Raw genomic sequence first — 14,980 nt, 5'->3', positions numbered from 1 at the left:
TAACATGGGGGTCTATGGGGATTCAAGGAACTGCAGTTTTTGGCACTTCCGCATTGGCTTCATTTTACAGCCCCGGAGGTTCGATCAGAGATTCAGGTGTGTTATGCTAGTAGCGGCTAATGTAGCCTGGAGCTGCTAGCCTCCAGCAGAGATGAGGAGCTACAGAGGTCTGCTAACCTCACCTCTTTCTTTCTAACACAACCCCAAATTTTTTTCATTTTCAAACTTGTAGTCTTCAGCCTCAACTGACGCTCAAGACGACTCAAGTTTATCAGATTTCACACACACACACACACACACACACAGACTTTATGCTACTCTTTACACACAGAACAGCTTGAAACAGACTGATGTGTAAAACAGGTGGAGTTTTGACTTTTACATACAATTGAGATTTTTATGCTATTACTAACTTTACTTAAGTAAATAAATATTTGCTTCTCTGTATAATATCTGCTAATATTTGCAGGGTTTATTAACATTCTTCTGACTCGTGGGTTTGTTGTCATTCACTCTTTTTATTTACACATATAGTATGAATCAGTCTCGTCTCTCCTCTTTATCCTCTTCATGTCGTCCTGCGTCACCAGGCTGAAGAGCTGATGAGGAAGATCGAGAAAGAGGAGGAGCAGATCTCCTATGACGACCCCGACAAGAAGGTCTTCCACCTGTGTATAGTCAACCTGGTGATCGGGTGAGTTCCAGCAGCTGCTGCGTCTCACTGATCCCGCTTTCGGGGCTGATTAGACAGCAGCAGAGGGTTGTGACTGATTCGACTCGCTCTTAACGTTACTTCAGTCTGGTCGTAAAATGGTTGGACGTGCTTTGACACAGCACTTAGAATAATGTTTATGAATCTGTGACTGTTTTATTTAAGCTCTGTTGTGTTGTGTTTTTCCCTCCAGGACTCTGTACTGTGCCAAGGGCAACTACGACTTTGGCATCTCTCGTGTCATCAAGAGCCTGGAGCCTTACAACAAAAAGGTTGGCCGTTTTATTTGTGCTCTGAGCTTTTTCCAGAACGTTTTTTAGCAGTCAGTAACAGCTGGTCGCCCCACTCAAAAGTCTCCTTTAAATAACAGATGACGCATATTTTTTACCGAAAGCTGTTGTGGCTTTTATTTTCCAAGGGCAGAAGGCAATAACTGTATTGTCTCACAGGCTGAGTGATGGAGAGGAATAATTGGAAAGTTTTAAGGACGAAAATGTCAAATTTGAAAGACGATTAGTTTCCGTCAGTTTTGAACCAAAAATAACCATCTGAGCCCCGCAGGACTTTCTCTTCTCCGAGGTCGAGCTGCTCTTTTCGGGACCTTTGATCTCGTCCAGTCACAACAGCAGAATCTGGCTGCAGCTGAGTCCACTAAACACCAGCTGAGAACACAAGCCGTCATCCCGAGTGTTTCCTGTCTCATCCTCACAACAATCGCCGCCACAGAGTCACAGTCCGAGTGAAAGCAGAAAAGAGTTGGGGAATGTGAAGCCTGCATTTAAACCAGAACTCTAATTGTAAAGTTTATAAAAACAGACAGACTTGGTAGATAGTGCAGACGAGCGTATCAGAGATCTCTGAGGTGTTTGTGTGGAGGTTTTGTAGGTTAGACTTTGGATAAAACTCAACTTAAAGGATAAGTCTGACGATATTTATACATTTTTCTTATTGTCAAGAAATCCTACAAAGACCAAAAACAACATGTCAGTACATCTCTCAATACTTTCTGACTGTCCTACTCTGTCTGTCTCTCAGCTTCAAGCCCATTGGTTCCTACTAGGGATGCACGATATTATCGGCACGTCATCGGTATCGGCCGATAAAAGCTCTAAAATGAAATATCGGTTTATTGAATTCTGTCGATAATGAGAGGCCGATATGTCGCCTTCTCCTCCGCCGCCTGACTGTGCTTCCCTCGACGGACTGTTTCACCCTGACGGTCCCGGTGCTTTCTCCGCGTCGAGGAGCTGCTATGTTCGGTTGCACAGATAGGAAACACTTCGGCTGACAGGATTTACCACTCTGTGCAAAAAAAAAACAAAACAACAAAAAACTTCTTTTTACATTAGCGCCACCTTCTGCTCCGGAGTTTGGACCAGAGATTAAATCCTGCACATTAATCCTGTCTGTCTAATGAACTCAATGAAAACTCTACTACTCCACCCACTTGGCAGGTTCATTAAAGTTTTAATGCTCAGCTTCTGAACTCCAGTCTTCATATATTGTCTTTCTTGATCATACTTAGTACAATCTAAGCTTGCATGCATAATAGTCTCCTCAACCAGCTGGAAAAAAAATATGCGCATATATCGGCATCGGCATCAGCAATCAGCCACAGTGAGTTGGAAATATCAGCATATCAGATATCTGCAAATATCCAATATCGTGCATCCCTAGTTCCTACTGAAGATCTTTAAAAACAGCTCACAAATATGTAGCTACATGTTTTAAAAAGGCTCAGTAATGTCCTAAAACAGCTGATCACTAGTTTTTAACAAACAAACGGGAGGAAATAGCGCATTTGTTGGTCGGATGAATCCACTTTTGGTGCATGTATGTAAAAAAGTTAATTTGTGTGTGTGTGTGTGTGTGTGTGTGTGTGTGTGTGTGTGTGTGTGTGTGTAGCTGGGGACGGACACATGGTTCTACGCCAAGCGGTGCTTCCTGTCTCTGCTGGAGAACATGTCCAAACACATGGTCATGCTGAGGGACGCTGTGGTACAGGAGTGTATTCAGTTCCTGGAGCACTGCGAGGGTAAATCTCACAACACACACACACACACACACACACACACACACACACACCTGACAAAACAACCAAATCCTGATTTCCATAAAATATACTTTCACCTTCATGATCCTCAGAGGACGATCCCTCTTGATTTTAATGACCCCCGTGACCTTTCCGTGTTCGGCTTGATCCATCAGTCTGTCTTCATCCCTCCTGCAGTTTACGGGAAGGAAGTGCCGGCCATCATCGAGCAGCCTCTGGAGGAGATCCGCATTCACATCGGCAAGAACACCGTCACCTACGAGGCGCGGCTACTCAAGGCCCAGTTCTACGAGGTCATCGGCTGGAACAAGTGACGTCATCGCGCGGGTGTCGCTGTCATGCGTGAGGTTTGCTGATCCCCGTTTTTGACAGATCACAGACATTACAGACTGCAGCCAGCGGAGGCTTTCTGTCTTAAACTCGAAGGATAAAATGGATTTAAAGACAATCATCTCACTGATGTGTTGTGAGTCAGGCCTGCTGTGCAAGCTTTAGATTTCTGGGAATCAAAATCATCTTCCAGGTTCCTGACTTTCCTTTGGGCAGCTCTTGGACTCAATCCTTCACACACACACACACACACACACACACACACACACACACACACACACACACACACACACACACACACACACACACACACCAGGGGAACCTTTTGTTTTGAAGTTGAGTTGAGCTGTGGGAGTTTTGGCAGGAAGATAAAATCCCAGTCTGCTCCAGCAGATCTTACATAATCAGTTTGTGTTTTTTTTTTCACTTTTTCAAAGAAGCAACAAGATTTGATTTTTGTGGAAAATATAACCAGAGATGATCAACAGTCGTAGATGAAAGGAGCAGGTTCAGGCTTTGTTTCATTGGTAGTGTGTTTATTAGCTAACATAAAATACATTTAGTTGATCTACATACATTCATAGTTCATGCATATATCCTCTGTGTCTTGTGCTGGTTGTACAGCCGTCTTCAGATTCATATTGTGGTTTTATATTCAGCAGAAAAAATGTTTGTAAAGCAAAATAATAACATATTTAAAGAAAATAAACATTGATATTTTTGGAGAAAAAAAGTGAAGTGAAGTGCCTTTTTAGAGTTTTCATCTACAAAACAACAGTTTTAGCATATCGGGATGTTTTTCTTTATCTACAGTTAATATGTTGGCCTTTTAAATAGAGATGCTCCAATCAGGCTTCTAATGGCTGATATTGATAACCAATCGTTTCCTGTTCTTCAGCAGTTTTACAGAAAGACCCTGTAAGAGAAACCACTTTGTGTTGGGAAAGTTACTAAAAATGTAATAATATATACTTTACTAATTACTCAACAGCAGAAGTATTTAGTTACATTTACCGCTTCTTTACTTTTATTCCTCAGCCGTCGACTCCATTAAAGGTGCCTTTAAACAAGCTCAAAGCCTCCACAGACACTCGTTACCTTCGTTTTCTTTTGTCGTCATGTTTTAACAAGCATCCAGCCGACGGTTTAGAGATATTTACAGCTTAACATCTTAACGTTCGCCTCAGTGACTGCAGGAAGTCTCTCAGTGAAGCTGCATTATTCCCAAAATCTGGAGTAAACCAGCTGATTCCTGGATGTAGCCTTACCAGTGGCTAACGTTAGCGAGCCAGCTAAGAAGACACAACATGTAAATAAGACAACTCTGGAGTCACATTTCTCTTAATTTGGTGTTGGCTAACTGCACCAATCTAGCACGAACCGGACCAGTCAGAGACCAAACCGATATCAACCCTCCATCAAACTACCGATAAGACGGCAAACAAGCCAGATGATCAGAGCATTACTGGGAATACAACTTCTATATAATAAGGTTAATATAACTTCCCAGAGGAGTAAAGTGTAACACACATTACGACTCCTCGTTTGACTCAAACTAACAGCTCATACAGCAGCGAGTCAGAAGTCAAGGTTCTGTAGTCGGTTTGTGTTATATGTTATAAAACTGCTGCTTTTCTGGAGAGTTGACACATGAAGCGGCATCGTCGACACGCCGCCAGGGTGCCGGTTTACAAAGAAAACAATGAGCGCAGGTGTTTTGACAGTTGTCACACACAGGCGGTGTGTGTTGCCCTTAATTCACTCCATCTTGAAACATTATTACAACAAATTCAGACAAAAACTACCAGCCGTTCACCATCAATCCATCTGACCATCACTCAGCGCTTGTTGCATCATAAAACAACATGAGATAAAAATCTGTAGCAAAAAGCAAAATCTGATTCTGACATACTGAATTACTCTGGAAACACAAATGTGATAAATGGAAGTAATAATCCTCTAAAACCCTGATTTCATTCAGGAAATAATTAAACTCTTAATTAGCCTCCCAGCAATCACTAGAAACATCTGGAGTCCACATGAAGCTCAGCAGGAACATGAACGACCTTTGACACCAGTTTGTTGAAGATCAGATTTTCCCCCTTTTTCAATCAGTCAGGGTGTTTATATTAAGGATCGGAGCATCGCTAATTTCAAAAGGCATCTTGTTTGAGATTAATTAGTTCCAAAGCTCTAAAAGAGATTCAACACATGGGGGATAAAGCCGTCGTCCTCCTCATAATCACATAATCCAACAGGAAAACAATGAAGATAGAAAAAAAAAATCTCTTTAAGGGGACATATTCTGCACATTTCCAGCTCTATATTTATATTCTGGGGCTCTACTGGAATATCTTTGCATGATTTCCAGTTAAAAACTCCTTATTTATCTTCTCCTGGTCCTTTCAGCCTCTGTCTGAAACAGGCCGTTTGAGCTCCTGTCTCTTTAAAAGGACCAGTGTGAAGGATTTAGTGGCATCTAGCGATGAGGTTGCAGATATAAAGGGCTCATTGAATATTATATTCCATTTCTGCCAAGTCTGTTCCTCTAGATGCCACTAAATACCACACACTGCACCTTTAAGGCCCCCCCCCTCACAATGAGCCCATTCTGTTCTGATTGGTCAGCTTCAGGAAGCTTCCTCCAGCTCCAGAGGTTACGTAAAAACTAACTATAGTAGCAGGATTTCACTTCTTTTTCTCCTTCTTTACTCCAAATATAAACTCAAATATATCCGTGCCCTGACTTTTGACTTGCAGGCAGCATTTTTTACATACGTTCACCTCAAATTTAGGAACTTTGACCGTGTTTAACATCTGATATCATAACAGGATATAAATAACAGAAAATCACAAAAAAAAAGCAGAATATGTCCCCTTTAAGTTTCCATTTGGTGTCAAACAGCCACATCCCAGCATTTTCATCATCTCACGACTGTGTTCATAAAGCAACGTATTGTGTCGGGAACCGGTGTCCACCTTTTGAAGAACATCTCTACCTGATGATCTACGACGATTTGCTCATGTGAACGTTTCCCCGCCCCCCCACGGCTGTGTGGCAGCAGGGTGAGGAGGCGTTCACGAGAGCGGCCTCTTCGTTATGTCCTGTTCTGTCAGGTAATAGTTCAGGTATCCTCCCAGAGCGCCGACAGCCACGGCCGTTATGTGACTGGAGCAGCCGTCTGAGGAAAACAACAGAAACTTTCTGTTAAAATGAGCAGCAGGAGAGAAAATCTCACCAACACGCTCCATTACAAGTAAAATACATGCAAATGTTTATGTTTTTGCACATCAGCAGTAAAATGAATCCTATCTTTTATGTTTCCTGTTACTTTTCAAAAGGAAAAGTAGAGTTTAATTTCACCGTCAGGAGAAAACAAGTTTTTTATATTTGATCAGAAGGAAAAGAAGGAAAGTCAGAAATGATTAATACCTCGACTCAAACTAACAGATTTATATTTATAGCCATGATGAGACATTTTGAGTACAGAAATAGATTTTTTGCAAGCGCATACTGTCCTGTAAATTATATTTTGCATATAAATTATTATCACGCAAAGAATCATTTAAATTGACAAAACAAAAACTCTCAATTTCACATGTAAAATTCTCCCAGTGCTTCCCTACGTCCTTAAGTAATGAAAATCCTTCTAGTGATTGGATCAGAGTAGAACTGAGACAACTAATCAATTAATTTGTCTAGCGAGGAAGCATGTACGTTTTTTGCGACTTCATGTTTCACAGCAGCAACAGTGAAGAGACACTTTGAAGTCTGTTGCTAATGATTCTCAGCTGACAAACCCTGAGATGAGATGGTTTAGTTTACTGACAACATGCTGATGTATCTGTGAACTAGAATTACGGCCTCGCGGTTGTACGTCTCCTCCGACCAGTCAGGTTGCAGTTTACATCCATGTCTGTCCAGATTCATATAATATTTGTAGTGAAAACTTTGAAGAAGTTTAATAAGATTAGTGTCAGTGTTCAATATCTGACCAAATGTGAAACATGGTCATAATCCCTCCTTCTGTTCCTGAGTTACGGCCAGAAAAGTGTTTTTACAGAACATTATGATGTCACAGTGAAGTTGACCTTTGACCTTTTGGACATAAAATGTCTTCCACTTCATCTTTTTATCCTATTAGACATTTGTGTGCAACTTTGTCATAATCAGCGTATGAATCCTTGAGTTACGGGCAAAAACGTGTTTTGTGAGGTCACAGTGACCTTTGACCTTTGACCAACAAAATCTAATCAGTTCATCTTTGAGTCTAAGTGGACTGGGACGGATGTATAGAAGCATTAAGTGTTCATGAAGGTCACATGAGCACAAACTGACCAGGAAGTATCTTCTCCCTCCTCTTCACCCTCCTGTGAGGCTGCAGCTGCTCCAGCAGCTCGTCTCCGATGATCTGAGAGATGATGCTCTCTGAGAAAAAAAAACAGCAGAGAAAATAAACTGTTTATAAAGTAAAAAAAAAAACAAGTTTTCATTTACACCAGATTAACTGAGATCTGAAGGCGTTAGACGTCAGGAATTAGACCACGATATGAGAAAAACTACATTTACGTCCACAAAACAAGATGCAAAATAAAAACTAAACTAAAAATTCTTGACATAATCAGTTTAAAAAAATGCAGGTAACTGTCTTTATGGAAATATTTAATCATAATTATTATAATGCTGTTCAAACACTCACTGTCTCTTCCAAAGCAGCCGACTTCCTCGTCCTGCAGCCGGAGGATGTGCTGCAGCCAGTCAGCTTTGTAGAAGTCAGAGAAACCGGCCAGTCCACAGATCAGGACTGTCGACAGAGAGGAGAGCAGCTCAGGTCAGCTACAGATTCAACCTTCAAGAGTTTTTATTTTTCCAGTAGGTGAGTAAAATCCTTTTAGTCACAGCACAGTTTTCAGGGTTAAATCCCATCCGGTCTTTTGCTTTCATCCTCCAGTAAAGTAATACTGTCGAGGTTAAGACGAGGTCCCGACAGGATCACCGCAAATTCCTCCAAACAAACAAAAAAAACCCAAAAACCCAACTGAAGACCTCCAAACTAGCCTCTTACCTGCTTCCACAACCAGGTACCTGAAAAGAAGCAATTTAAGAAGGAGGGCAGGAACAGAAGACAAGAAGATGGAATAATGAAAAGGAAAACAATTAACACATTAACCAAAAATTGATCCCTCAATCGTTTGCCCTCCTGACCTCCTGAAATGAGAGTTCCTCCACCGTCTCTGGACGGACACAGGACGAAAGTGCGGCCAAAAAGTGCGTTAAACCAAACTGTATCATTCCAGGAGAGATGGATTTGCACATAAGGAATTTAATTTTGGGAATTTTTGAAGAAATCGGAGGCACACAGCGTTGATACACTGTTGAACTTCCTTCGTCTTTGTTTGTTTCCTTTCAATTTCTGCCTTTAATCTTTCTCACAAATGCTCAAACAGCTGGCTAACAACTGGAAGGGGACAAAGAGGAGGAGGCTCATCCTGACATACTTGGAAACATCACGCTTCAACCGAGGCCAAAAGAAACAGCACATCACTGAAGTTACTCAGCACAATAACCTGAAAATTCCCTTCCCGCAAATCCACTCCTGACAAAGTAACCCTGAGCAACATCTCTTCATTTTTCTACAAACAAAGCCTCAACCCACCAATCGGAAAGAGATGCTTCACCCAATCCTTTCTCGAAACCGGTGGAGGGGAGATCAGGCAGTCAAACAACCAAGAGCGGTAACAAGAGTTAACTAAATATTTAAGTATGGGGTGTGGAAGTCAGCGGTCTCAGTGGTGTATGTGATGCATGAGTGGAGAATGTGGGTGTGTGGATGTTGTTAAAAGCATGAAAGCAAAGCAAAGAACTAAATCCGCATGACCAAAACAAACGGGCGCCTGTAGGGAGAGAAGAAAAGAGCAACAAAGCTGCAACCCTGAGAGGAACTACAGCTGTGGCTTAAGTAACATCAGTGCACTGAGTTACAGTAAGTAGTAGGGATGTGCAGAGAGCTCAGTATTTGTATTTGTATTTGTTGAGGCAGCAAAGTTATTTGTATTCGAATAAAAGTGGAAAGAGGCTTAAAACTCCTGTTTTTGTTTTTATTACGCTTTTAATTTTAGAAAATTAAAGTGTTACAATAAGTGTTCATATGTGTCAGTAGTTCAGCTTTATCTCTGGGGAACACCCCAAACTCCAGGAGTGACGTCCAAATAAAGAAATGTGCGTCATGTAGCAGGTGGATGTGACTCCCCTCGTTGAGATCTGCTGATAGACGTCACAGCGGAGCAGAGGAGAGACACTGAGATAGTGATGTAACCGACCTGTGCGCTGATATTTAACACATTTTTTTTTTCTTCCCGAAAACAAATAATTTTTAAAATATTTGTATGAAACAAATATTCGTAAAAAACCCTTGTTTACGTATGCGGGTTGTTTCAAGTGTTAAGCAAGTGTAGACAAAGGTATTGGATATCAGTCACTTGTAAAAATAGATGCAAACAGCCGGTCAGAAAAATCGGAACCAGGCATTAAGATATGCCGTGTAAATGCGGCCTTAGAGACGATACAAACTCCCAGATGACGACGGGGGTCATCGCACGACGCTCAAATTTTTGCGTCATTCCTCAGAGTTCCTAATCCCACGTGAGGAGGACACTCACTGTTCTCAATGAAGATGTCCACCGTCTGTTCGGTCAGACCGTCTTTGATGATGTCCTGGTTGGTCTTCATCATGTTGGAGCAGAAGATCTTCTCGTAGTTGCGTTCGGTCATGTTGGCGCGCGACGCTCGCGTGTCGCCTTTCAGCAGGTTGGAGCAGCCTTTCTGAGAGGGAAACAAGAGATACAGTCAGCGTAGTAGTCGAGGTAATAAATACAGTGACGAGTCGGCTCATTTCTGGAGTTTTTTGTTTTTTTCTCACCATTTTTCCGATCATGAAGTAGAGCAGCTGGTGGGACAGAGAGTAATGTGGACAACCGAAGCGAGTCATGGTGTCCCGGCAGGGTTTGGTGACGATGCACGGCGTCCCGTTCATTTTCCTGCTCAAACAGACACAGATTTGAGTTTCCTCATAATAACGCAAACAATTACATTCATTTTTGATTAATTTTTTCCCTTTTCCTTCGTCTACAACAAGGTCGTATGAAAGACTTAAAATGCTGAGATTTTAAAAAAGCTGTGACGGACAGTTGATTGTTTTTTTTATTTTGGCATGAAAGATAAGAAGATGAAAGCTTCCCTGAACCTCCTCATGAAAACTAATGACTGTGTTGGATTCAGTATTGATCAGCTTCTATGAAGATGCAATAAACCTGCTCACTTTGTGTTCTGTGCTGTGATTTGAGTTTGATTTGGCAAATTAGTGAAAAACAATTCATTCAGTTGTAAAAGACAAAAAGCTAAATAATTGATCTTTTAAATGTGTGTTTTTCATTTAATTTTGACATGCAAACATAAGAAATAAATACATATAACAATGTGTAATGTATTTAACTTTATTTCATCATTTAATTAAATCTAATATAGGCATTTTGAATCTTCCATACATTACTTTTGGTAATGCTTTTTGAGACCTTTTGGATGCCTTTTCCACACATGATGGCTAAGCAATATGTTTGAAATCAATATAATTGTAAATGTTTCCAGTATTGATCTCCGTATTTAATCTCCATATAGAAACTGTAAATGTAAACCAGTTTAAATGTTTTGCGGTTGTTCCGTCTCTCGGTGCCGTTTGTGTTCGTACCAGGTTCCCAGCAGCAGCGTCAGACACTTGTCGCTGAGCTGCTCGTCGTAGCACTCGGTGGTCATGGTGGAGGGGTAGACCAGACTGGGATCTGTGGAGCTCCACTCCTGAGGAATCAACCAGAACCTCCAGGAGAGCAGGGGCTCAAACTCTGGACGACAAAACAGGAAGGACGGAGGGAAGAAACAGGCAGCGTTCAAAATCATCTGTATGTCAGATAAGACCTCAAGGATTATTATTTAAACTCTATAAACAGATGTTTGCATATAAATGCAGAATCTTTAGACAAGATTTTGGTTCTGGAAGTGTTCTGGTTTCTGCTTGTAGTCCCGAGTAGTATTGACCAATCACATTGGAGCAGGCTTTGGTTGCATGCAGGTAAACAGTCCACGCGGAGAGCAAAAGAGGCAGAACGCATCGGCTGAAATGCAGGAACCTCTCGGAACCCATCGATTTGGCTTTTTATTAGCTTGTTTTAATTTATCTGCATTCATATTGATATATCTGTTTATATAGATTAGCTGAAATGTTGCTGGATTGTCTCAAGTTGCGGAGTAATCGGATTAGTCAGAGCACGGGCCGAGACCGCCGCAGAGCTCGCCGAAGCATGCACTGCTACTTCCTGCAGAGACGCCCATATGGATTAAAACCCAGAAGGTTTTTGAGGGAGTCTCTTGCAGGTGTAGCGAACCTACCGAGTCTCCCATATGCAGCCTGAGAGGAAGACTTCACTATGGCTACATGTTTGTCAGATACTTAATATTAAACAATTAATATTCTAATAAAAAATAAATAAACTGCAGGCAGTAAAGGACATTAAGTAGAACATTATGTACCTTTAAGTATCAGGTCTCAAGGAAATGTGTTTATTTATTTAGGATTAGTGCGTTAATAATAAAATAATTATTTCCAAGGTTTTCACTCTTTAATTATTGAACACATAGTTTTCATGGTGTTTCTTCTACGTCCTGACTTCAAACTGACTTCTGAAGGACCAACATGTGCGCACAAGATTAAAAGAATATTAATCAACAGGACGACACGGAGTGAAACTGTGGAAATCTGACTGGTTAATGACACGATCAGAGAAGAGAAAATCATTATAAAGCAGGAAAGTGGTTTGTATCAAAGGATCACAAGCAAAAGAAGGCTGAGGATCACTGAGCTTATAGAGAGACATTATTTTTCACTGCAAAAAGAGACTTAAACCATTAAAACTGTTTACTAATATATATTAACATGTATTAACTGTTTATATCACCACAGTCACCTGATGAGTGGCTCTGGCTTCACACTGTCACATGAAAAGGTGTTCAACTGGTAAAAGTGCAGTAAAAGTACTGAGAGGTACTGGTTGTTGTTGTTGTTGTTGTTGTTGTTGACATCACACCACAGGTCTCACCTTGGTAGTATTTGGGGTCGTTCTGCTGCAGGGCGGCGACAGCCTTGTCGAAGCTTTGGTCGAGACGTTTGACCAGAGCCACGGCGGTGGTTCTCTGAGCCCAGCTGATCGGGTCGGAGTGAGGCCACGTCCGAACGGCTTCCTTCAGTTCAGCTGAGACACACGACAGCACGGAGACGAATCAGGATCAAACACAGTCTTATTAACACTTAAAGCTCAACAACTGTTACTGAAGTCATGTCTGTTGTTTTGTGACTGAAACACCTCAACAACTACTGGATGCAGCATCATGATCCCCAGAGGATGAAACACACTGACTCTGGTGATATTCTGACTTCAACAATATCTTCACAGCTATTAGATGGATTTACATGAATTTTTTAGAGACGATTATCTTTCCCTCAGGATTTTAATAACAACTTTCTAAAGAGTCACTCATACTTGCTGTTAATAAATCAATAAACAAATATAGAAACAATATTGCTGATCTACAGTTTGTCCACCAGAGATTTATTTATTCAACTGTAACTGGTCCTGACCAGTACGTTTCTGTTCTATAAACTGGGAGCCTTCTCACCAGAAGTCGGAGCACACAAGGATTTAATAATAATATCTCATCTGTGTGCCGGAAATGTCAAATCATAAATGTAAACCTTTGACGTATGATCTGTTATTTCCCAGTGAATGTAGAGTTTAGGAAATACTGTGTATTATTAAATTATTAGAAAAGAATATTCCACAGGATCCTCTGTTAAATACTTCATTTTACCGACCAGTACAGCTGGAAAAATGCATTTTAGTAAACTGTAAATCTGACCTTCGTCCCTCACAAACACACTGGATCAACATCCTGCTACCATGTCAGGAAAACACAGTTCAGGAAGATCTGGGAAGCGTTCACTCAATAACTGTTTTATTTCCATCTGGAACTAATTTGATTTCACATCCTTACAGACTTTCAAGCTGGTTTTTTATATATATACTTTTTATGACTTTGTGGTTTAATGCTGTCCACTGTGGGTCTTTTTGTAACGTCTTTGTTATTTTAAAGAACTGTTCATTATGCGATTTTATTGAGCATTACTGGGTTTTTTTTTTCCTTTTTTCTCCTATTTTATTGTTTGTATTTTGTTTAAATTATTATAATTATAATGTTGAACAAGCTCTTTCATCTCTATACATGCTCTGTTGGAAAAAAGGAGTCGGAGCACAACCAGTAGCTCTGGAGCCTTAAAAGTAATTAATAGGATTTTGAATTCAATCCTAAATTTAACAGGAAGCCAGAGGAGTGAAGCCCGTCCCAGGACGATATCTGAAACGCTGAGTCTCTCAGTTAGTGACCATGAAGTGGAATAAACATGCTGCAGCTTCTTCATTTAAACAAGGACAAAAAAACAATCGATTGTTTGAACTGTTGGAGAGAAAAGAGGGAAGTTGGTGATCGGTGTTTCTTAACTGAACGACAGCAATAAATAACCAACTTCATTTTTTGTTTTGTCAAAGTTCAACTAGGAATTAAAAAGGACCTCCTACCCAACTTTGAGTTTGAATCCAGGGAGCCTCAGTGCTGTTTAATTTGGAGCAAAGACAAGTTTTTGTTGTGAGACACTCACACCATGTAGAATAGCCAGTATATCAGTTATAATGGTGCTTTATAGCCAGTAGTTGAACTTTGTACATTTACTCCAGTACTACAGTTAAGTACAGTTTTAAGGTACGTGTATTTTAGTTGAGCATCTACCACATTACAGAGGAAGATGTTGTACTTTACAGCATTTATTTAATAGCTGTAGATACTTTTCAGGGTTAACATTTTACGTAAAAGACATGATCAGTTTATAAAATATGATTAATTGTTATAGATTAGACCAGCGCTTCCCAAACTTTTTTAGACCACAGCAGCACTTCAAAGGAAAAGTTTTGTCATGGCAACCAACCCCCAATATAACCTGCATAACCTATATGTTTTAACATTTTCATATTATAATATTATATTATATTAGGCTATATTATGCAACAAATAATTTAAATAATATTGGCTCGTTCTCAGTCAATCAGATTAGAAATTAACACCTGCTGTGCAGATTTACAGATAAATATTTTTTGCTAAAAATAAAGAATGAATAAATAAGTTCATATGTTGAATGTGTTTCTTTCGTTCGGTTAAAATGAGCTCTTATTGAAAATGTCCGCGGAAAAAACATAAGAAGGGACAAAGTGTTCTGCAGGTCTGACAGAGGAAACATCCTGCATGACTTTAACTACATTTTGCTGATCCTACTATTGTATTTTCACTGTTTTTATACTATGGATTGTTTACTTTTACCTCAATAAATGATCTGAATACTCCCCGGACAAACAAACAAACAAACACTGCAGATGTTTTCCTGATGTTTCTCTCTGAGGTTGAGTTGTTGACCCACCCTGCAGCATGAGGAACCCGACCACTCCGTCCAGGTTGATGTGCTCGTGTTGTCTCTCCAGGAAGGACGCTCCGCTGGAGAGGCTGCTCAGGATGTCATCGATCACCTCCGCCTGCGCCCCGGACACTGCGGCAAACAGCGCCAGCACCGCGGCCACATGAAGCCTCGCTGCCCGCATGATGTCTCTCTCTCTCACTCGGATGATATCCAGCCTGGAGGCTCCGGGACACTTTCTCCGCTACAGACAGGCGGAGAGAGGGGCAGGGAGGTCGGACATGTCTCTCCACTAACTGGAGTAGAGGGAGAGAGGGGGGG

At 40.8% G+C, this 14,980-nt stretch overlaps 2 protein-coding genes across 3 annotated transcripts in view; one reads left to right on the top strand and one right to left on the bottom strand.

The window, feature by feature from the left end:
* The window catches only part of ift70 (intraflagellar transport 70), an 18,910-nt gene extending 15,098 nt beyond the window's left edge, over positions 1-3,812 (top strand). For both annotated transcript variants that reach the window (XM_067615550.1, XM_067615549.1), the window contains 4 exons: positions 591-694; positions 906-984; positions 2,618-2,747; positions 2,943-3,812. In XM_067615550.1, coding sequence (XP_067471651.1) covers positions 591-694; positions 906-984; positions 2,618-2,747; positions 2,943-3,079 — 450 coding nt within the window. In that variant the 3' untranslated portion in view covers positions 3,080-3,812. The remainder of the gene's footprint in view (positions 1-590; positions 695-905; positions 985-2,617; positions 2,748-2,942) is intronic.
* c17h16orf89 (chromosome 17 C16orf89 homolog) lies at positions 3,538-14,980 on the bottom strand. The gene is made up of 8 exons (XM_067615572.1): positions 14,666-14,980; positions 12,243-12,395; positions 10,841-10,991; positions 10,016-10,133; positions 9,756-9,918; positions 7,796-7,900; positions 7,435-7,524; positions 3,538-6,277 (listed from the first exon to the last, which is right to left on the bottom strand). Exons 1-8 carry the CDS (start codon positions 14,841-14,843, stop codon positions 6,174-6,176), a joined length of 1,062 nt encoding a protein of 353 aa, XP_067471673.1. The 5' UTR covers positions 14,844-14,980; the 3' UTR covers positions 3,538-6,173.

This window comes from Thunnus thynnus, chromosome 17, assembly GCF_963924715.1.
Source record: "Thunnus thynnus chromosome 17, fThuThy2.1, whole genome shotgun sequence".
Classification (NCBI taxonomy): domain Eukaryota; kingdom Metazoa; phylum Chordata; class Actinopteri; order Scombriformes; family Scombridae; genus Thunnus; species Thunnus thynnus.
Note: the sequence above shows the minus strand (reverse complement) of the source record. Positions and strands in the feature narration are given on the sequence as shown.